At 55.2% G+C, this 22,692-nt stretch overlaps 1 protein-coding gene across 11 annotated transcripts in view; it reads right to left on the minus strand.

Moving 5' to 3' along the window:
- Positions 1-22,692, minus strand: part of KCNT1 (potassium sodium-activated channel subfamily T member 1) — an 83,458-nt gene that overhangs the window by 18,836 nt on the left and 41,930 nt on the right. For 8 of the 11 annotated variants that reach the window (XM_071574365.1, XM_071574366.1, XM_071574364.1 and 5 more), the window contains 11 exons: positions 6,483-6,562; positions 5,226-5,325; positions 4,038-4,094; positions 3,700-3,748; positions 3,465-3,524; positions 2,587-2,661; positions 2,157-2,240; positions 1,603-1,697; positions 559-739; positions 311-475; positions 95-231 (listed from right to left, as the gene is read on the minus strand). In XM_071574365.1, coding sequence (XP_071430466.1) covers positions 95-231; positions 311-475; positions 559-739; positions 1,603-1,697; positions 2,157-2,240; positions 2,587-2,661; positions 3,465-3,524; positions 3,700-3,748; positions 4,038-4,094; positions 5,226-5,325; positions 6,483-6,562 — 1,083 coding nt within the window. Of the gene's footprint in view, positions 1-94; positions 232-310; positions 476-558; positions 740-1,602; positions 1,698-2,156; positions 2,241-2,586; positions 2,662-3,464; positions 3,525-3,699; positions 3,749-4,037; positions 4,095-5,225; positions 5,326-6,482; positions 6,563-12,905; positions 12,948-22,692 lie in introns of all 11 variants that reach the window. The other 3 variants (XM_071574371.1, XM_071574369.1, XM_071574373.1) reach the window with 1 other exon arrangement.

The following is a 22,692-nucleotide window of genomic DNA, read 5'->3' on the forward strand; positions in this document are numbered from 1 at the left end:
TTACTGGGGACCCTCCTCTGGGGTTCTGGGAGCTGTGGAGAGCTCAACAGCATGGCAGGACCAGGGAGGACGTGCAGGGTGTCCCTCTGCTCACTTGGCTCTCATGAGGTCCTGGTCCTTCAGCGCAGAGCCCTGGAGGTAGATCACTCGCTGCGACCACAGGGGGATCTGCAGGACCCGCCGCACCTGGATGTCCATCTCTGTTGGGCAAAGGATCACCACGTAGTAATCCTGGAAGAGAGAGGGGCCGGTGTGGGCAGGTGGTCCTGCAGCTCATGGGGGCTGTGAGCCCACCAGCACTGCTCCTCACCTGCAGGCGTGGGTGGGCATAGAACTCGTTGAGGAAGTCCATGAGGAGGTCAATCTTGAGGGAGCTGACGCAGAGCACGACGTGTTTCTCCGTCTGGGCGCGGTGCCGGCTGTAATTACCCCCCGACTTCTGCCGCTCCATCCACAGGTACACGAGCTCCTCGAACTGCAAGCAGAGCACAGGGCTGATGTCCCCATGGGTGGGGCAGGCCCTGCATCTCTCCCCACCCTCAGCTGGGCAGGGCTAACCTGGAGGGGCAGCACGACCAGGGCGACGCAGATCATGATGACGACGAGGAGCTGCGAAGGCCAAATCTTTGGGGTCACATCTCCATAGCCCACGGTGGAAAAGGTGACGATGCAGAAGTAGAAGGACTTGAAGAGGGAGAGCTTCTCACCTGCTCTTTCTAAATGCTGGATGCCACAGGTCCTGGAGGGAGAAAGCCCCATCACAGCACTGCCTGGGAGACAGGGCAGCACAACCCCACAAACCTGCAGTTCAAAGGCATCTTGCTGAGCACAAGTGTCACCTCAGTGTCCCTGGGCCCAAACTGTAGCCTCCAAGAAACACATCATGGCCCCAGCAGCAGGATGTGCCACTGGCCAGGAGCACCACTGAGCTCCAAAATGGCATTATTCACCCACACCAGCAGCATCTTTATTGTCAAAAACTCATGAGCCTGAAAGCTTCATTTCCTCTCCATTTAGCAGCTTGATGGGGTAATGTGCCTCAAATCCAATCCAAGGGAGCCAGAGGGACATTCAAAGCCTAATTCTGAGCTAAGTAGCCAGTGATGAGCACTGTGCTCCCAGCCCAAAGGGGTGCCATCGCTGTTGGAAGTGCAGGATAAAGGACCCAGTTAATTAACAGAAGCCCCACAGTGGCCTATTACACAAATTTGTGGGGGAGGAAGAGCTGGTCAGAGCCAGTGAGTGTGATGGGCTCTGGTGAATGAGCCATCACATCCCAGCCCATGTCCCTGTGGGAAGCTGCTGTCCCTGCCCATGACCCTGCTCTGAACCTCATGTGTCCATATCACCCAGCTCTCTCTGACAACACCCTCATCCTCACACACCCCTAAAGAGCTTCTGTTCAAATCAAAAAATTAGGGAGGATCATTAGTTTGGTTTAGAAAGTCCCTTCTGGAGTTCAGAGTGCTGGGAATGAAGCACAGCAGGGAGGTGAAAGCCCTGCAAGAGCCCAGCTCTGCCACCACAGCTGGGCATGGGGATGGGCACAGCTGGTTCCCTGGACAGGGAAGGGGATCCAGTGAAGTGAGGAGCAACACTCACCCCGTGAAAACAAGACACAGGAGGGTGCAGATCAGGATGAGCACCTGGTTGAACATGGCAGACTGGGTCCTCTGGATGGCTCTGTGCAGGTCATTCTGGGCAGAGAGGAGAGGCCTCAGAGAGCTGAGGGGAAAGACTCCCCCAAGGATCAACTGCTGCCTTGCTGGCTCTGGCAGGGACCTTCCAGGTGAAGGTCAGGCCAGAATGTGGCCCTTGGAAAGGGATGGATGTTCCTGTGAGCAGGTCTGGGATCTGCTGTCAGGAGAGGCAGCTCAACTGGGCACATGGGAATGGCTGGAATACCCTGGCCCTGGGATCCCTGTCAATGTGCAGCCAGTGTGGCTCCAACACCAAGGGGCTTCTGCTCCACAGCCAGTCACAGCCTGGCATTCCCAGATGGCAAAGCCTCACCTCCCACCAGCTGCAAACACTGAGCACCAAACCTGCCCCAGAGCTGGGGGCAGCCCCTCTGCCAGTGCCAGTGCCCTCCACACCCCTCTGCCACTGCCACTGCCCTCCACACCCCCAGGAGCTGCACAAGAGGGGCCACTCACAATCATGTTCTCCAGGGCATACTTGGCCAGCCAGCAGTTCAGAAACACAGGAATGAACAAATTGCGCAGAGGAGGCCAGAATATCTGCAAAAGAAGAGTTATTCACAGCAACATCCAGGCTCTTTAAAATAATAAAACCATAAACAGCCAACTGGAGCCCTCTCTGGAAGGATCCACCTCCAGGCAGAGCAGAGGCTGCCACCAAACATGACCCTGCTCCACTGGCTGCAGCAGAGCAGCTGAAAAGGGAGAATGGATTTTGGGGTAACAGTCCAGAGAAAGTCATGATATTGTAAAATATTGAAGGAAAAATTTCCTGCCAGCTTTAAATACCACTTGGCCAGGCACCCCTTTTTCTTTATTGCACCCCCAAAACTGCAGCACCTCCTGCACTTTGAGCTGCTCTCCAATGTCACCAGGAGACACTCACCGTGATAATGAAGGGCACTGTGTTGATCATCTCAAGGATGAAGGAAATGCGAAAAATCTGTTCCCAGATGTTCCCCTGAGGAATTAAAAACAAATAGGAATTAAATATGCTTGAAACTTTGCCAAAGGACAATTAAAACGCTCCTGCTCTACCACAGACCCTGCCAGAGAAGGGAAATACACTGCAGGAACCAGGAGGATGCTCCAGCTTGTCTGTGGGAGACATACAGGCAGACTGAGCTCAGGAACATTCCCAAACCCTCCAGTCCTCTCCACAGCCACTCCATCCCTCTGTCTGTCACTGCTGCTGGGGGACAGCAATGCCTCGTGCATGGAGGGAGAGGGACAGTGACTGCTTCAAATCGCTGGCACTCGAACCAGGGGGTGATGCAGGGTCTGAGTCTCTTCTGCCAACTCTCCCCAGGTCCCTGAGAAGATGCCATTTGTTCAGGTCACTTTTTTGGGTGATTTTAAGGGCTTCTGGTCCAAAGGAGTCAGTTTGTTCGTGTCCCTGTCTGGTTTGGAGCACTGCCCGGTGCCTCTGGAGGCAGCAGAGCTCAGCACAGGCAGCTCCAGCTCCTCAGCCTCAGGAATCTCAGCGTGTGTCAGTCTGCCCTCCCTCAAAACCAGTGTAAAACAGGTCTGAATTTAAGGGAAAGCAGAAAAAGAAAAGTTTCTGCTCTGCACAACACTTATCTGGCAGCCCAAGGGGGAATGAGAAAGGAAAACAGTCAAAGGCAGCCCAGACAGTGCTGAGACAAACAAACATCCTCCTGGGATGCTGCAGCTTCAGGCAGCTCAAAACAGGAGAAACAAATTCATGCCAGGGGGGCAGAGCCAGGCTGTGCATCACTGCCCTCTGCCCCCCCAGGCACTCACCTTGTAGCTGAGATAGATGAGCAGCATGGTCTCCAGAAAGCTGATGAGAGCGATGCTGACCTGCAGGACACACAGGGAAGGCCCCAGGGCTCACTCTGTGCTCTGGCAGCCACTCAGAGCTCACAGAGCCCCCCTGCCCCGTGCCATGGGAGCCCCTGGGCATCACAGAGGGGCACAGCTCCAAGGCCAGCCCCTCTGTGCTCCCACACAACCGTGCCAAGATCCGGGTGCTCACCTGCACAGCCCACAGCGGTGTTTTTCTATCCACCCAGAAGATGTGGGACCTGCCAAGAGAATCCCAAAGGGACCTGAGCTGTAGCCCAGCTCTCAGGGGCTTCACCCCCCACTGCACACTTTGCTCAAGCAGCCTCTGCACCAGGAATAAGCCATTCCCAGGGGTGCAGCCACAGGCACTCGGCCATGGATTTGATTCTGGGATGCTGCTCTGCACCCCTTGGGCAGCCCCAAGACCAAGAAGGGGGCATAGGCAACTGGCAGCACCAGCCACCTCCATCCCTGCATTCCCACCTCCCAGCAGGGCCAGATCCCAGCACTGGAGCAGCTCTGACTCACCAGTTGATATCTGTGGAATGGTTGAATGCTGTGTAATTCTGCTTTTCACATTCCCAGCTAGGAGAGAGAGGGACAAGCAGTCAGAGAGGGGGAGACGGGGACAGGGATGCTGGGATTGACTCCCCAGGCTCACAGGGTGCTGGTGCTGGGGGAGGCATCAAGACTACACTTCCATGGATCCAAACACTCTGATTCCTATAGCCAGAGCTTTCCATACAAGTCTATCTCAGCCAGGTAGCCTTGAACATCGTGTTAGTGCAGAATAAAACCCCTCAGGTGCTTCAGCCCACACCAGAGACACTGTGGAATGTCAATATTCCTCAGGTACACAGATCCCTGGCACGGTGTGGAACCCAGGCAAGTGGGAACTGGGAATTACCAGGTTACAATTAGCAAAAGCTGCTGAGCTGCAGCTTCTGGGAGGAGGCTGAGCATCATGCCAGGCTGCACCACTGAGCCAAGCCCCCCCTGCCTTGCTGTGAGGGATGTCTTCCCACTGGCCAGCCTTTATCCTGCCACACACCCCCAGGAAAGTGGAATTCCCTGAGCTGCAGCTGTGCTGAACCTCTCAAGGATGAGCATCTGTGTCCTGCTTCATCCTCACAGGTCTGGAAGCACTTTTGGAACATGCAGATGCACTTGGTAATCTGCAACCTTTACAAAGAGAAAATCAAACTGCCAGTTCCCAGAGCTCTTGAAAAACAAGCACATGGTATGAGAGCTAAACAATGCAAGGACAGACCAAAATAGGCTTATACTGAAAGCCAGAGCAGAGCTGACGTGTGGAATCATCAGTCACCTCGGGGCACTACGTGTTTCCCTCCCAAATGCTTAGGTGGGGTTTAGTGTCAGTGTATTCAAGGGCATCAGTGGTCAGAAACTATTTGCATGGTGATGCCCAAGTCATGAGCTCTCCCCTGTGCCTGAAGGCCACGCTGCCCCCCTGCCTGAGCCAGACAGCTTTTGGACATCAAAGTGACCTGAATTTCCCCCACCTGAATTTCTCCCTGTGTGCCAGAGGATGCCCACACACCTATCCATGGGTTTTGAGCAGGGAGCAGAGCCCTCTGGCCTGGGAAGACTTGTTGAACCACCAACTCAAACATTTGGAGTGAGAAAAGCCATCTCCACACCCCCTGTGAGCAGCTGGCACTGCCTCCACAGCCAGCCCTGCCCTGGGGCACTCACCAGCCTATGCCCTCCTCGGGGTTGTCCAGCAGCACACGGACAATGTACAGGAGGCACGTGAGCAGCTTCAGGGAGAAGTTGAAGAGCCGGATCCTCAGGCCTGGCAGGGAGGGGAGCATGGAATGGGGCAGGGGCAGCATTCCTGGGCACCCACAGCATTCCTGGGCACCCCAAACTCCCTGGGCACCCACCCTGTGCATCCTGGGTGCTCCTACATCCCATATTCCCCAGGCATCCCCTGTCCCCACAGCACAACCCTTTTAGTTTCCCAGCCTCACGCCCCCCAGGACCCCTCTGAGCCCACAGGCAGCTACAGGAGTGCCAGGGCTGCCCACACTGTGCCCAGGGCTCTGCCCAGTGCCAGATCCACAGGAGACCAACACAGAAATAAATAGCACTGAGTCAGCTCCTCACTGACCCCGAGAGATGGGAGAGAGGGATGTGGAGCTGCTGGAGTGTGTCCCCCTCATTAGCAGTTCTCCATTAAAGAGCACCAGAGCAGTGGTCAGCACACTGCAACCAGCATGGAGCATGGGGATGGTGAGCAAAAACTGCTGCTTTAGCCACTCTCCCTCCCCAGCCCTTCATCGGGTCATTACTCAAATTAGCAGGGAGAAATTCATCACATTTTCATTAAAAACTTCCCCATGGGCACCCCGTGGTGCTGGGCTCCAGCTTTTTAACAAGCCAACAGGATGCAGGGAGGAAAAAGAAAATGTGGATTTCTAAATTAATGAGCAGGCTCCCTCCAGACAGCTAATGACATCTCAGAGAAAGAAAATAAAAACACCATTAGTCAAGTGGAGACTAATCTGGGTGGCTGGAGCAGGAGTGGGGAACTCAGAGCCTGGTCTGGCTGTGCCCACAGCTCAGGGAAGCACAGGCAGCTCTGTGATGGGACATTCACTCTCTGATGGGGACATTGGCTCCCTGATGGGGACATTTGCTCCCTGAGAAGCACAGACAGCTCCCGACACCCCTCGCTGCTCCCAGAGAGTTTGCCCAGCTGGTTCCTGTGCTGTGGCTGTTCCCAGGCAGCAAAGGAGGCAGGAGGCATCCCCTCCTTCCTGTGCAGACACCAAACCGAGTTGGCCAACACCAACTTGCCAAAGATAGGCCAAGGGGCAGCAGCAGCCCCGGGCTGGGGACACACGGGGACAGCCACCAGCAGATGGCAATGGCTTCTCATCCCACAGGACAGGGTGGCTCTCCCAGCTGGGCAGGGTTTGGTTCCCCAGCAGACACAGCAGCACTCACTGGATCGCTGGTTTTTGATGAAGAAGAGCTTCAGCCGCTCCTTGAAGGTGTTTTCATTCACGTAGAACTCCACCTGCACCCTGTGGGGGAAGCACCCAGAGCAGCCCGTCAGAGGGGTGACAGCTCAGAACAGGAGCCCCCAGGAGCCCTGTCCCCCATCCCAGCTGGGTGACCACCTTCACAGGTGACCCTGGACCCAGCCCCACTCTCCCAGCTGCTCCCACAGTTCCAAACCACCAGTACCACCAAGCCAAGAGCACCAAGACACGATACAACAATGACTCAAAGCAGCAGAATTGCCCCACAGAGCCAGGTCTGCTTTGGGCTGAGGGCTTTGCTTTCATTCACACACAGACAGCTGATATCAGACTTACAAACTTCTGCTTTCACACCCACTTCACAAAGCTCAAGCCCCTCAAAAAGAACCCCAAACTCCCTGGCCCTGGAGCAGCGTCCCCAGCAGTGGCTCCAACCCCCCCAGCTGCAGCAGAGCAGGAGCTGGTGGGGGAACATCCCTGGTACTGCCCTGGCTCTGCCTGGGTAAGAAAAACATTCGACATCAAAGCTGTTAAAAAACAATTCAGCTTTAAAAGGAGAAAATTTCCCTTTGTTGCTAAGATACCACACTGGGTCATTCCAGAAAAGCCCAGGAGATGAAAACCAACCCCAAACACCACTTGGCATCTGGAGACACTGGTGAGTGGTGGCACAGGGACAAGGCACTGAGACAAAGAGTGGCCTGCCAGGGCAATTCCCAGAAACCAGCAGGGAGGAGCCACAGGTGAATCTGAAAATGTGCCATCCCCTGGGGTGGGCACTTCTTCATTGGCTTCTCCTGCCTCCACCACAGCCCCCCACCCACAGCCCTCCTGCCAGTCCCACATTCCAGGTGGGTGCCAACAACCACATGGATGGGAGAAAACCTGACCAAGGCTGAAGGTTCCTCCCCAGGGATGTCACCAGGGCTTGGGATCAAGCCCAGCTGGATGAAGGGGGTGTGGGCAAAGCCAGTCCCAGCTCAGCCCACCTGCTATCACCTCCCCTGGTACCTCACAAACACCTGCAGCCCTTTGCAAAGCCTCCCCTGACCCAGGCAGGATATCAACCACACTGCTCCTGCCACGTGCCAGCAAAACAGCCTTGGGTCCTCCTGCCCCGAGTTTAGGCTGAGGAGACAAAATCTGCTCATTCCTGGCACAGCCCATAATGGAGTTAAGTGCCATGAATTAACCACTTCCCCCATTCACCGTATCCAACAAGTCCCTTCAGGAATTGTTATTCCTCGCTCTCTAACTCTGTGGAAGAGGCCATCAAAAGCTCATTAATCAGGCCTATCTCCCAGGCAAAGCAGAGATCAGGGGCAGCGAGTTCCCAGAGACAGCCATTAGACTGCCCATCACAGGTTCCTTTGCCGGGGCACACGTGGTGCCAGCTCTGGCCCAGCGTGTCCCTGGCACAGCCACGGGGTCAGGATTTATTGGGAAGCAGCTGCTCCTCACTCTGACAGAGGGACAAATATTCACTGGGCATTTAATACCCAGCAGGTTGGGAAGGGGGTTTATGAGACCTGGGGTGTCTCATCCTGGCCCCACCCAGGCAGCCCAAGAGCCCAAACGTGATACTTGTTCACCATGAGAAGGGAACAAGGAGGCAGGTGGGCAAGCACAGAGCCCACAGAGTGGGGACAGCAGGAGAATTCACAGTCCCTGGCTCAGCAACACGAGGCCTCAGGAGCAAACAGCATTAATGCAGACCTTCAGAAGCCCAGCTTTAACATGTGTCAAAATTAATCGTTTCCAAAGCCAGACTCGGCAAATCATTTTTCTGTGCCAGGGCATAAATCAGCAGCCACAACACTGCACATAAGGTAATTGCTTCTTCTGCTTATTAAAAATGCCCAGGAAATGCTGGGAAGTGGCTTTCAGCTTCGACAAGAGTGTGAGCACCCCATTCATCAGAGTCCCACAGGATTAAGCGCCTTGAGGAGACGAGACTTCAGGGAACACGAATCCTCTCCCAGACATTCGTCTCTGTATCAAAGGAACAAACAGCAACATAGATCTCTGTCTCTGGGCAGATGGTTCCCTGATCTATGGCACCACAGCCCACCTCGAGACAATGAATATAATTACTGGGGGATAAAAGGACTAAATGATCAGATCTAACTTGTCATGACAAAGTAGTCCATGTTCTCAGCCCCGGTGATGGCAGCAGGGTAAGGAACACTGGGAAAGCAGCTGAAGGAGGTCTCAGGCAGGGGGAAGGGGGTGTTTATCACTGAAAATGGATGAAGGAATAAAAGAATTAGAAGGAACATGTTCCTGTGCAGACAATCCACCCTCCTGAGCTGGGCTGAGCCCCTGGAGCTGTGTGGGGGTCCTGTTCCAGCACTGCCATCTACTCTGCAGGTGAACCCAACACCACACTGGCCCACAACTGAGTGAGGGGTGGCTTTTTCCAGGCAGCTGCACCAGCCCAGAGTATCAAAGCTCCTACTCTGTTTCCAGCTGAGGGAAAGAGATGTTATCATGTAAAATGAACCCTTTAATTTCATTGTCAAGAATTAACTTGAAAGAAAAATCAAGTGAAACTCTGACTGCATTTGCACACCCCGAGGGCTCTGCCTTCAGAGCAGCTCAGACAAGATGGTCTATTCAAACTGCCCCCTCCTCAGTGCCATGGCTGGGCATCCCTCCCACTGGGAGCATCCTCCTTACCAGGACCTTCCTTCCCACTGACCAAGCATCCCTCCAGCCAGTCAAACATCCTTCCCACTGGGGGCAAGCTTCCTACTGGGACCATTCTTCCCAAAGGGGGAAGCTTCCCACTGGGACCATCCTTCCCACTGGCCAAGCATCCCTCCTGCCAGTCAAACATTCCTCCCACTGGGAGTATCCTCTTCACCAGGACCTTCCTTCCCACTGGCCAAGCATCTCTCCTGCCAGTCAAACATCCCTCCCACTGGGAGCATCCTCCTTACCAGGACCTTCCTTCCCACTGGCCAAGCATCCCTTCTGCCGGCCAAGCATCCCTCTCACCAGGACCATGCTCCCCACCAGCCAAGCATCCTTCCTGCTGGCCATCCATCCCTCCCAGCAGCCCAGCATCCCTCTCCCTGGCCAGCCAGTGTGGTGCCAGCCCAGCCCAGCAGCTCCCAGGGTCACCAGCAGCTCCCAGGGTCACCAGCAGCTCCCAGGGTCACCAGCACATCCATCTCCCCAGGCAGGGACAGGCAGCACAGCACACCTCTCCCGCCCCTCTCCCTGCTGAACCCCCCCAGGCCGTGCAGATAAAGATCACAGCACAAGTTTTGTTACAAACCCTGTGCTTGGAAGTGTAATTACTGCTATTATGCACTTCATAATGCCTGAGCGAGTTCATTTGCCTCACTCCGTTATTTATTGTACTTTATTAATCTAAGATTAGAGGCAATTTGTTGTAAGATGATGAGTTCCCAAAAAAAGACACAATAGTTTGTTCAGAAAAGTGCAGGATGAAAGGGCAGGACGAGCACATCCAGCCCACTGGCATTAAAATAGACACCCAGGAGCACAGCCCGGGCTCCCAAACTGGCCTTGCCTTGGGAGCTGGGGACAAGCACAGGGCTCTAAAAGGGAGGGAAACACAAAAATTAGCAACCCAGGTGCAGCCCCCCCATGGGCAGTGCAGGCAGGGATGGGAGGGGGGGAGATGTGCCCCCAGACCCTGCATTCCCACGACACTCACATGGGCAGGCGGGCACAGGGAGCTCCCTCCGATCCCCACGGCATGTGGCAACTGCTGGGCTTGGCCTGAAAGCTGAGACAGCTCCAACATCCACCTGCCAGCCAAGGGAGGGCCTTGCCAGCTCTGCCCCAGGCCCTGCCCCAAGCCACCCTGCTCCTTTCTGAAGGAGGACTGGAGTGCCTGGGGTGGCTTTGGTGTATTTTTCAATAGACACCTCTTGCCATGAGAATTGTGTCTTCAAATAAATATGGCTCTTCACAGGAAAGAGAAAACGAGAAAATCTTAATGTCTCTCCTTGCCCTCACACTTCAGCTGGGTGGAAAATGCTGTTTCCAGTAGAAACCCAGAATGGTTTGGGTTGGGAGGGACCTTCAAGACCATCTCATTCCGATCCCCTGCCATGGGCAGGGACACCTTCCACTAGATCAGGTTGCTCCAAGCCCCATCCAACCTGGGACAGCTACTATGGCACTGTCACAGCCACCCTGGCACTGCCACAGCCACCACAACACCATCACAGCCTCTGTGGCACCATTGCAGCCACCACGGCACTGTCACAGCCACCAGGGCACTGCCACAGCCACTGTGCCACCACTGCAGCCACCATGGCCCTGTCCCAGCCCCGGGAAAGGGCAGCTGCTCCTGCAGCACCAGCAGTGAGTCTGCTGAGCTGCCCAGGCTGGTGGCAGAGCACCCACCAAGGCACACCACAAACCCTGAGCACCAGCACCAAGTGCCACAGCCACTGCCAGGCTGTGCAGGGAGCCAGGACAATGTGCCCCCCGAGCTCATAAACTGGTTTCTCCAAGATTCCCTGCATTTACCGTGGGAATACATCAGTAAAAACCCAACTCCTGTTTTCTTGTGGAGAGTGATTTTTGCCCAGACAAAGACCTGATACTGCCAAGCACTCTGCAGCAAATGAGACCCAGCTGGGTGCAGGGAATGTCATCCTGACTCCTGCAGCAGCGCCGCAGTTTTGTTTCTGGGGGGATGAAAAGCAACCTCCAAGCAGCCACTTCTGGAAAAACTCTGCCAAGACCAGGGTTGGCTTCCAGGCCAGTCCTCAGGGCAACTTATCTTGCAGCATGAGAAGATCAATTGCCTGAACTCATCCACACAAGCACTCGTGTGCCAGGGGGACAAGGACCAGGCTGAGTGCACTGAGCTGGGCCGCAGGCTCTGGCCAGCCCTGACAACTGCAGGAAAGGCTTCATGAACCTGTAATGGCAAAAAGGGAATCTCCTGCTGGGCTTCTTGTTCTTTTTTTTTAATACATATATATATATTGTTGTTTATTAGGGAGGACATGGCAATGAGAATGGGATTTTTATCGATTCCCTGTTCCCTGAAGGTGGCTGCAATCCCTCCAACTGCACTCAGCAGCTGCAGAGCTCATTTCCAGGCACCAAACCAAGCACTGGAGGCAGCAGGGACACACTCAGGGCTTCATGTTGGATATCACACAATGGTTTGGGCTGGAAGGCATCTTAGAGATCAACTTGGTCCATTTCCCTGTTATGGGCAGGGACAATTTCCACTGTCCCAGGTTGCTCCGAGCTCCATCCAACCTGGCCTTGGACACTCCCAGGGATGGGGCAGCCACAGCTGCTCTGGGCAACCTCTTCCAGGGCCTTCCCATCCTCACAGCAAAGAATTTCCTCCCAAGATCTCCTCTAGCCATGCCCTCTGGCAGTTGGAAGCCATTCCCTCTTGTCCTACCACTCCATGCCCTGGTCAAAGTTCCTTTTCATCTCTCTCGAAGCCCCTTTAGGTACAACATGCTCTGGGGGGGCTCGATCCAGAGCTCTCCCTGTGAGGAATGAGGGCTCTCACTGAGGACACACATCCCCAGCTGTGGCCCTGGGCAAGGACATGCCCATCCCTCAGGTCATCATCCCACTGTGTCCCCACCCAAGGCCTGGATGCTGCTCATGGCTGAGCAGTGGCACCACTTGCTCTTCATAAAATAATTCTAACAGTACTAAAGATTAAAACCCAGAAAGGGAAGAAGCCATGGGATAACATGCTGTGCTTCGTCTGGCCTATTTGTTTTGCAACACTGGAGACTGACACTCATGAGTCTGCTCCTCTAATTGCTTGTGCTGATGAATCTGCATTGTTTAATTAGGGCCTGTGCATGGAGCTCATCATTAATGGGTAATCACCAATTTGCTGCCCAGGGTACCACTTCTTGCCCAAGAAACTTGTCTGCCCCTGAGTGCAGATAATCCTCCCCATGGTGGGAATCATTTCAGAAGGGCCTGCTGGTCCCTTGAACAACCTCCTGGGGCCAAGAGCAGTAAAGGACACGACTTGTGCTTGTCAACTCTTTTAAAAGCAGAATAATCATGGAATCACAGACTGGTTTGAGTTGGAAGAGACCTTTAAAACTCATCTAGTTCCATGTGCAGGGACACCTTCACCAGACTCCAGGCCCCATCCAAGCTGGCCTGGGACATTTCCAGTGATGGAACATCCACCCCAATCCAACCACTGTTCCTGGCAGCAGGTACTGCCCCAACACTTGGCTCACCAGCACACACACACTGCACCAACCCCCCAATTCCAAGGGGTTTTTGCTCTCTGCAGAACGTGGTTGGCTGCCCCGTGTTGGCAGAGCACCGGTGCCAGCGGTGCCAGCGCAGCCCTCGCCCCTTCCCGCGGCGCCGGCGCCGAAACACGCGCAGAACTTACTGTGAGAAGGAGGAATCCACGCTGAAGTCCTCGGCGTGGGGCCTACAGAGCGAGAGCAGCACAGCAGGTGAGGGAAAGCACAGCCCCCCGGGAATGCCAAAGGGGCACAGCAGCCGGGGCTGTGCCACCGGGAATGCCACCACTGAGGCAGGGGCTGTGCCACCGGGAATGCCACCACTGCAGCAGGGGCTGTGCCACCAGGAATGCCACCACTGCAGCAGGGGCTGTGCCACCACCATGGCAGGGGCTGTGCCACCAGGAATGCCACCACTGAGGCAAGGGCTGTGCCACCGGGAATGTCACCACCACGGCAGGGGCTGTGCCACCAGGAATGCCACCACTGCAGCAGGGGCTGTGCCACCACCATGGCAGGGGCTGTGCCACCGGGAATGCCACCACCATGGCAGGGGCTGTGCCACCAGGAATGCCACCACTATGGCAGGGGCTGTGCCATCGGGAATGCCACCACTGCAGCAGGGGCTGTGCCACCGGAAATGCCACCACCAAGGCAGGGGCTGTGCCACCGGGAATGCCACCATTGCAGCAGGGACTGTGCCACTGGAAATGCCACCACTGCAGCAGGGGCTGTGCCACTGGGAATGCCACCACCGAGGCAGGGGCTGTGCCACTGGGAATGCCACCACCGAGGTGCCAGCACCACCCAATGGAGTCACACCACGCCAGGGAGATGTCCTTGCTCAGGTCCCAGGGTGGGGACACTGAGGATGCTCTGGTGGCTTTGCCAATGAGTGGCTTCTTTAAGGACTCAGCTCCGTGGATAAAAATGACTTTTATGCCTTTTTTTTGTTTTAAAGTGAGTCTCCCAAATGGCCTCGCTGCTCTGTCACTGCTCAGTGTTCTCTGCAGGGCAATCAGACCTGGGGAGGTTGGTGTTTTTAGGGGTTGGGGTGTTCTCAGGGACTCGACACTGTGCTGCTCCTGGGCTGGTTTTACAGACACAAATGATGAGCAGAGAAGGGAAAATAAAATAGAATAAAAATGAAATCAAATCGAATCAGAGAAAGGAACAATGAGGGTAATGGGGAGTCAGGGCAGGGGGAGAAGGATGAACAGAAAGAAATGTGAGAGCAGGTGGGAAGCAAAGGGCCTGTGCTCGTGTACTGTAGATCCCACAGACAGACAGACAGACAGACAGCACACAGGGCTACGGAACACAGCAATTACAGCTGCAAAGGAAACAACTCCCTCTGCAAAAGTGATGCTCTTCAAGACATCCCCAGGATGGCTCTGGGTCCCTGTCACTGCCAGGCTTAGTTGAGACTGAGCCCATTCTTGCTCCAGCAGTGCCCTGAACCTGCCTGAGCCCTTCCCTGCTCCAGCAGTGCCCTGAGCCCTTCCCTGCTCCAGCAGTGCCCTGAACCTGCCTGAGCCCTTCCCTGCTCCAGCAGTGCCCTGAATCTCTGCCTGAGCCCTTCCCTGCTCCAGCAGTGCCCTGAGCCCTTCCCTGCTCCAGCAGTGCCCTCTCTCCTCTCCTTATTTACCATGAGCCAGGACAACCAAGAAATACCATCCAAGCCAACGGGGCACTTGCAGCTCATAAAGATTTCTCCCATCTTTTGCTTTTGCTTTATGAGGCTGCAGCACTCCAGCATAGTGCAAACTAAATAAAAGCCATAAATCCCCTTCCCAGTGAGAGTCCAGAGGAAGCCGATCCATCCCTCAGCTCCCGGCACACAGAGCACCATCCCTGTGGTGTGATGTACTTTGCTGCTCCTCCTGGGCTCTGCTCACTATGGAGGCTGCAGGGAGGGGACCAGAGGGAGCACAGGATGTGCCCACCAGAGCCACCACCCCCGGGGGCACCCACAGCAATGTCCCCACACCTCAGACCCCGGAGCCCCACGGGAGATGCTCCATTTGGGGGAGATGCTCCATCTGGGGGAGATGCTCCGTTTGGGGGAGATGCTCCGTTTGGGGGAGATGCTGGGGCCTGGCAGGAGGGAGCAGGGGTTCAGCACAAGGACTGTGTGATGCTGTCCAGACAAGAGGCTCCCACCCTGTCCCCAAGCAGGAGGAGAACTGTCCCCAAGCCCTACAAGGTGGGCTGTGAGGCAGGAAGGGCTGGGGACCAATGGTCACTCCATGTCACTCCATGCCCTTGTGGAAGTCCCTCTCCAGCTCTCTCAGAGCCCCTTTAGGTAACTGGAAGTCTCTCCAGAGCCTCCTTTTCCCTGGGCTGGACACCCCCAGCTCCTGTCCCCCTCCCACCTGCCTCTTATCCCTTTTCCCTGCTCATTTCCAGCTTTCTGTGTGACACTCACAGAGCAGTAAGTTCACACCCAGTGGTCCCTCATGCTGCCTCTCACAGCAAGAACAAGCCCTGGGGTGGGTCTCTCAGCTGTGCTGTCCCTCGGGGCAATCCTGGCATTTATTAATGCCAAACATCCCAGATTTTCCCCAGCTGCAAACCAGAGGCAGGCACAGCCCCGGGAAGGAGCCACAGCTCAGCCTCCCTCCTGCCAAATTGGATTATCAGCAGGGGCTGTTCAAGCCCCTCCACTTGCACTTGGTTTTGAACAGTAGCCTTTTATGCCTCCCAGAGATGTTTATGGGGAAAGAATCAGGGGATGATTTGGTTTTCTCCTAATCTAGTGCCAGCTGGCAGCCAGGGAAACTGGAGGAACAGGGGCTATTCCAGCTCCCCAGGGCACAGCAACTCCTGCAAACCAAACAGCAAAGGCACATCTCCCCACACAGCCCCAGGGGGTCCTGCAGAGCCCACAGCTCTGGCACCACTGTGGGTTCCAGAGCACTGGGGAGAGCCAGCAGCATTCCCAGGACACCTTCCCCACATTCCTTCTTCCCACCAGGCACCCAAGTTCTTGTAAACAGCCCAATCGCTGAGAAAACATGGAAATTTTTGTAAGAGAACTAAAAATCATTCCAAATCTCATCTGAAAAGCAGCTGTTTTCCAGCTCCCCAAAGTTACTAACAGCGATTCACAACACACGGAACGAAAGCCATTGAACAGTCAGAAGGGCTACGCTGCCTTTAATGTGTTTTAGATAATCTGCTTTAAATTCACCTTTTTATTTCCTTCAGATCTGCCTCCAGGGCACTGCTGGGTAGCCAAACTTCAAATTATCTCATTCCTACCATGGAAAATAACAACAGCACAGGCAGAGAGCCCGACCTTGGCTCCCTCCTGCAGCCCAGGGCCTGGGAGACAAGAGCAGGGGCAGCTGAGGCCCCTTGTCCTGGTGTTGCTAAGCATTGAACCACGATGCCAAACTCCTGGCTGGCATGAGCAGCATCTCCCAGAGAGAAGGGCAGAGCAGGGAGAGATGGGAGAAAGGAGAGGAGCAGAGGGGGAAGGAACTTTGCTGCTCCAGAGACAGCTCTGCCCCCACCTTTCAAGCTGCAGCCCCTTACAGAATAGAAAGGTTTTATTAGAAGGTGAAGAGACAAAGGCACACTTATTATTAGAACAAAAGCCATAATAAACCTTGCTTATGTAAAAGAGGGAGCAATCACCTGCCCACCCGTGCTGGAGGCAGCTCCTTGGTGGAGCAGCCACCCTGCACCTCCCGCTGCCTCCTCAGCTCTGCAAAGGCAGCGCTGCTGCCCCGAGCTGGGCAGGGCTCTGAACACCCCCCTGGGCTCCAGCACCCCCAGAACTTGGGTGGCAGAACCAGCCAGCCCCAAACCCACAGATCTCTGTGAGATCAGCCTGGCATGGAGCTCCTCTGCCTCATGCAGGCAAGTTGAGGCTAAAAACTGTCCCTGGCTTTCAGTGTTCCAGGATGCCCAGAGGGAGGGAGCAGCAAAGCACAGCAGCAGCTCAGCCCAGCTCAGGGAGCTGCTCCCTCCCAGCCACCTCCCTGCACCTTCACCACTGTCTCCTGCATTTTTGGTACATAAGAGTATCAAAAATTCACCTCTGGTTGTGCATTTCCTATTCGATTTACACCCATCATTTTCAAACAAAAAAGAAGATTAAAAATCATGCCTTGACTTAAAGCCTCTGAGAGTTACAAAGACACAAGAAATGACCTGCCAACACCACACTTGGCTCCAGGCTGCTTAATAACCACTCGCAAGGCTCAGAGGCATTTCAAGGCTGGGGAGAAAAGGTATTAAATCAGATGGCTTTCTCCTCTGTCTCTGAGAAGGATTTAATGCCTTTCCACCCTGGTCTCAAAATGCCTCCAAGACAGGGTCAAGGCAGGGGGGTTAAGATGAGCCAAGCAAGGTAAGTGCTCGGGAAGGCTCCTGAAGTGCTGCTCATCCTGCAAAGGCAGGAGCTCCTACCACAGTGACAGTGAGAAACTCAGCCCGAAATAGCCCGATGTGAGAAGGACAGATGGAAGGAGATGAAAAAAGAAAGTAAAGAGGGGGAGAAGCAACGAGCAAGAGGAAGGGGAAGGCAGAGGAAGATGCACAGGTCCTGCTCACAGACATGTGCAAGAGGGGAGGGAAGGGCCACCCACCTGCCTGGCTGTGGGACAGAGCAGGGATGGCCCCAGCCAAGGGACTGACCCCCAGCACCCCTGGTGTGGAGGAAGGTCCAGGTGGGCACCTGGAAAAGCCACCAACTGCTCCAGGCACGTGCTGGCAGCTGGGGCAGTGCCACATGGACAACAGCACCGGCAGCGAAGCGCCCACACAGGCAATGTGGGCTCTGCTGCCTCCTCAGGGTGCTTCCTTCCCCACAGAGGGACTTTTCCTTGGCATTCCTCTGCAAAACCCGGATCCCAACTGAAATACAGAAAGTTTGGCCCAGGCAGGTGTGGTGCCAAAGCCGCAGCCCCGCTCGCTGCAGCCAGACAGGCTGTTCCCAGCCCGCTGTCCAGCACTGCCTGCAGGACCTTCCAGAGCACTGGGCCTCCCCCAGAGGCATCAAACCACAGCCTGGGAAGGATCCCCCAGGTCATCAAATCACAGCTTGGGAAGGATCCCCCAGGTCATCAAATCACAGCTTGGGAAGGATCCCTCAGGTCATCAAATCACAGCCTGGGAAGGATCCCTCAGGTCATCAAATCACAGCCTGGAAAGGATCCCCCAGGTCATCAAATCCAACTGCTAACACAGCAATGCCAAGCCCACCCCTACCCCATGTCCCCAAGTGCCACAATCACTCATCATTTAAATCCCTCCAGGGATGGGGACTCCCTCCTCCCCATGGGCAGCCTGTGCCAGGCCTGGACAACCCTTTTGGGGAAGAAATTTTGCCCCAAATTCTATCTAAATCTTCCCTGTCACAACCTGAGACAGTTTCCTTTTGTCCTAGTGATTGTTACTTTGGAGAAGAGATCAATCCCACTCAGCTACAACTTCCTTTCAGTGCCAAGACTGGGCACTGGGCTCTGCCCACTGGGCAGAAAGGCCCTGCAGATGCTGAGGCTGCCCTAAAGCACAGCCCCCTGCCTTTGCTAATGAGCTAAAGGAGTCCCTGCTGTCCTGGCAAGGGACTGATCCTTGTGGAGGAAGGACTGGGCATGAGCTCAGAGGTGGGCAATGAGACCCCCTGTGCCACAGTCCTGCACAGCCCCATGTGCCCACTCTTCCAGCAAGCAGGAGGAGGAAGATGCCAATCCCTGTGCCCTGATGGGACCCGATGGCAATGAGGGATCGAAAATAACCAGAGCAGAAGCCCAAGTGCTGTGCTGAGTGTGGCACCCCGAGGTGGGGATGGTGCCTGCCTGGCAGTGCTATGTAGGGCACCGACACTCTCAGCAGTGCTGGCGGCTCCCCAGCAGCGTGGGAGGAGAGCTCAGCACTTCCCAGCCCCAGCCTGTTCCCCCCAGCACCCATCTGGGGGGGTGGCATCACCCCGTGCCCAGGGGACAAACGCTTCATGCCAGAGCGTGCTGGGGACAGGGACAGGGGTTTGAGGGATGGGAACCACAGACAGGGGACCAGACACTGAAACACACCCAGAACTGCACCAGGGAGCTGAGAGTTGAGCCTGGCTGGGGCACAGGGATGGGGTCCTGTCCCTGGGCAGGAGAGTGGGCACAAAACTGGGAGCAGGAGCAGAAACTGGGGGCCACTCCAGCAGCTCCAGGACAAGAATCAGCTGGGCTCAAGCCTGGGGTGGAATCTCTGCTGTGTTCATGAGCAGCTCTGTCTGATGAGAAGGATGCCAACTGTCAGCTCCCCGTGCTGGCAGCGGGATCTGGGATCATTCCCTGTTTATCAGGATCAAAAAAAGCTTTTGTTAAAGAGATGTTAAACTAAATAAATTAGCTGTTGACTTATTGTCCCCCCGCGAGGGGATTCAGCAGCAGGCACAGCGATGGCTCGGCAGGGAATTGTACCCAGGCTGCTCCCCCTGCTCTGGAGAACATCCCCTGGAGAGCTCCCTGCAAGGACAAGGGTTTCACTGGCCAGACTGGACCTGCCTGTGATCTCCTTGTGGGCAAGTGCCAGGCAATGAGAACACTTTTAGCCAGACCTGTTTGTTAATACCTGGCTGCCCCTGGAGGGAACAAACATCAATCGGTCAGAAATTCCCTTTTCAGCCACATTTGGGTGAATTCCTCACTCCCTGGGGTGCTTTATCTCCAAGAAATCTCACATTAAACTCGCCCAGCAGTGCTGCTGTTTTCCTCTGAGGAGGCTCCAGCCACCCTGTTGACTGTAACAGGGCTGAAAGCAAAGTCCCATTTATTCCTGCCAAAAATATCCTGAACCGAGAGACGAGGCAAGACGGGGGGGGGGGTGGGAGGGAGAAAGGCAGGGAAGGATCCAACTGCTGCCCCAAAGGGTGAGGAACAATCTCCCTTCTCTGGGACACACACAGCAGAGGGACAAGAGGGGACAGGGACAAGATGCAGCGAGGAAAAATCATTCGCCCCCAGAGTGACCAAACCCTGCACCCAGAAAAGCCGAGAAATCTCCAGCAAGATGTTCAGAACTCAGCAGGACTGGTCCTGAGCCAGCTGGGACAACTTTAAAGCCAGTCCAGCTCTGAGTAGGGTTGGAGCAGAGCCCTCCAGGGTCCTCTCCAACCCCAGCCCTTCTGCAATGCTAATTTGCTCCCCCAAACCCCAGCAGTTCAGATTTCAGCAGCTCAATAAACACAACTCAAAGATGTGAGGGGGCACACGGGGCAGGGAGGGGACACAGTCCTGCCAAGGCCTGGGGCAGAGCGCCCAAACCAGACACCCAACGGGAATGTTTGCAATCCCTTTGGAATACCAGAGCTCCCTGGGCTGGGGGAAGCAGCCAGAGCTTCCCCTGCTTCCAGCAGAGCTGCACAAACAGGACATGGTTATCTTGTAGAAGCGTTTGTTTGTGTTTCTACACCCACATCTCCGGTGTTGGAGGGAGATCACCAGCCCAGGGAACGGGATCCAAACACACACTGACCCTCCCTGCCTCCCGCCAGCAGCTTCTTCCCAAGCACAGGGCGCTCCATGGACAACACCACGCAGAGCTGGGCTCTTCTCTGACTTTGTTCCCCATCACACCTTTGCCCCTCAAACCCCTCCCAACACAAGGCACAGGCTCCAACCTGCCCCAGGGAAAGCCCAGCCTGCAGGGGAAAGGCTCAGCCTCTCCACACTTGCTCCAGTCACTATCTCTGGGTGCCAGGAGGGTTCCAGAGCCCAGGCAGATGCTCTGCAGCTCCTCCCTGCATGGCCTGGAGGCCGCCCTGGTTCCAACCCCACCTCAGAGCAACCCCTGACATACAGAAGCTGCTCCAAACCTCTTCAGTGGGAGATACTTCCACATGGGCAGCCTGGGCTGGCCCCATCCCACCTGCAACTCTCCACCCACAGGAAAAATCCCTATCCTGGATGCCCAGGGACAGCCTCAAATTCCCTTTTTTGCCTCCAGGTGTGGAATAATGCATATCTATGGAGTGGTTTCTCCTCAGATGAATTCAAATCCTCTCCTCCTGTTTTGACGGGGAACTCCTAAAAGCTTTGAGATACTGCAATGACTAAGAGACAGAGCAAGGAGGTAAATAAAGTAGGTGAGAGTTATTTCACTGGCTTCAATCACCAGGAGAATTCATTTGCATCCCTGAGAACAACCTGGAACACATATCTCCTTCCACCATCACCTGGTAATTCACTCCCAGTGACAAATTGTCGCTGCTGACTTGATAACGCTGCTCCAGTCGGGCTTTGGGGAGACAAAGCACCCCAAACACACTATTCATCCCTTCCAAAGCAATCTGCCTGCCTTTGTTGCCTGCACAGGCAGTGAAAGAGAAGTGCACAAATCTTAATTCCCACCTCCCTGCTGGGAAGCAGCACCCAGGGAAGGAGGGAAGCCTGGCACTCGGAGCCAGACACAACAAGCTGCAGCTCGCAGGGCTCTGCTGCAGCCACACGAGTGCAAAAGTGTGCCACCAACTTCTCTGCCTCACAGCACCAGTTCCCTACAACAGGATTGCAGCAAAACACTGAAAATTCCAGCAGAACTCAGGGAACTGGATATTTTCTCCAGCCCCGATGCACCCTGGTGTGCCCCTTGTCAAGGGTCCACTAGAGCACTGTAGGGATGGGATTTTGGGATTGCTGCCTCCCCAGACCCAAGGATGCCTTGCAGCATCCCTGCTCCATGCCATGCTCCCCTGAGAGATGAGGGCAAGCCCTGGCATGAAGATCTGGCTCTCTGGTTTGGGGCAGGTGCCCAGCAAGCCCCTGAGTGCAGGAGAGGAGAAGCCCCTCTGTGTGTTCAATCACAGCTGGTTATCAGTGGTTGGGATGAGCTTGTAAGGTCCCCAGTTGGGAGTAGTTGTCAAACCACAGCATTCCTGGATCTGGCTACTGGTCCTGCCCTGAGGGGCAGCCACCAGAACTAGAAAGGTAAAGGGAGGAAGGCAGTGGGGAATGACAGAGGGGAAGCTCCAAAGGCTTTGCCCGCTGTGGTGCCCTCAGAGGTGCAGGTACACCCAGAGCAGTATCATTGAAGCAATGAAAGCAAGACACACAACCAGAGCACAAGCATCAGCACTGGGACTACACTGAGATTATTCACCAAAACATGCTGAGCCCACACCAGCTCCAGGGATTTAGTGCCACTGCACCCACACGGTGCCCGTTCACAGCTCCCCACATGTGCGAGCCCTTCCCTGGTGAAGTCAGACCCACCACATCCAAGTGTTTGCTCACCAGAGCACCAGCACTGGTGCCATCTGGAGAGCTGGCACATCATACTAGAGACACCCCAGGACTCTGCCTGCCAGACCTGGAGACTGAAGCATGTGCCTGGCACAGCTCGGCGCCGGGAACAGCCACACCGGTGCCCTCGAAAGGCACAGGTCCCTCCTCAGCTTCCCCCGGGGGGGGGCACAGCTGCTCAGCCTGGCTGGGTGCCACCCTGCCCCCAGATCTGCCCAGAGGCTGGAGCTGAGGTGTTAATTCATTGCAATGTAAAGCCAAACCAGGAAAATTCCCCGTGAGCAGCTTTCCCACCATGCCTGTCTGCACCAAAGCACATCCCAGCAGATGTACAGTACACAGGCACAGGTGAGGCAGTGCCTGGAGAGGGAGGGCACCAGGGATGGGCTGGAAGGCTGGGGAGATGGTGGGGGGAAAACAAAACAGAAAATGGAATGAACAGAACAAGAACTGAATTAGTGGCATATGAATCCCCATCGTAACCAGGGGACTTGGCTCTTCCTGAACCACTGTAAGCCCAGCGCAGTGCAAAGCATTCCCCTCCTCCTGAGCACCAGCTCCTGCCTTGCTGTACACTCAGCTGTGAGCTTGCAGAAAGGCTGCAGCATTTCCTAGGGCAGCTTTTTTTTTCTTGCAGTTACAAATAAATTATTGCTCAGATGGAGCATCTCTCCTGCCATGCAAA

The sequence above is a fragment of the Pithys albifrons genome, chromosome 20 (genome assembly GCF_047495875.1).
Source record: "Pithys albifrons albifrons isolate INPA30051 chromosome 20, PitAlb_v1, whole genome shotgun sequence".
In the NCBI taxonomy this organism is placed as follows: Eukaryota; Metazoa; Chordata; class Aves; order Passeriformes; family Thamnophilidae; genus Pithys; species Pithys albifrons.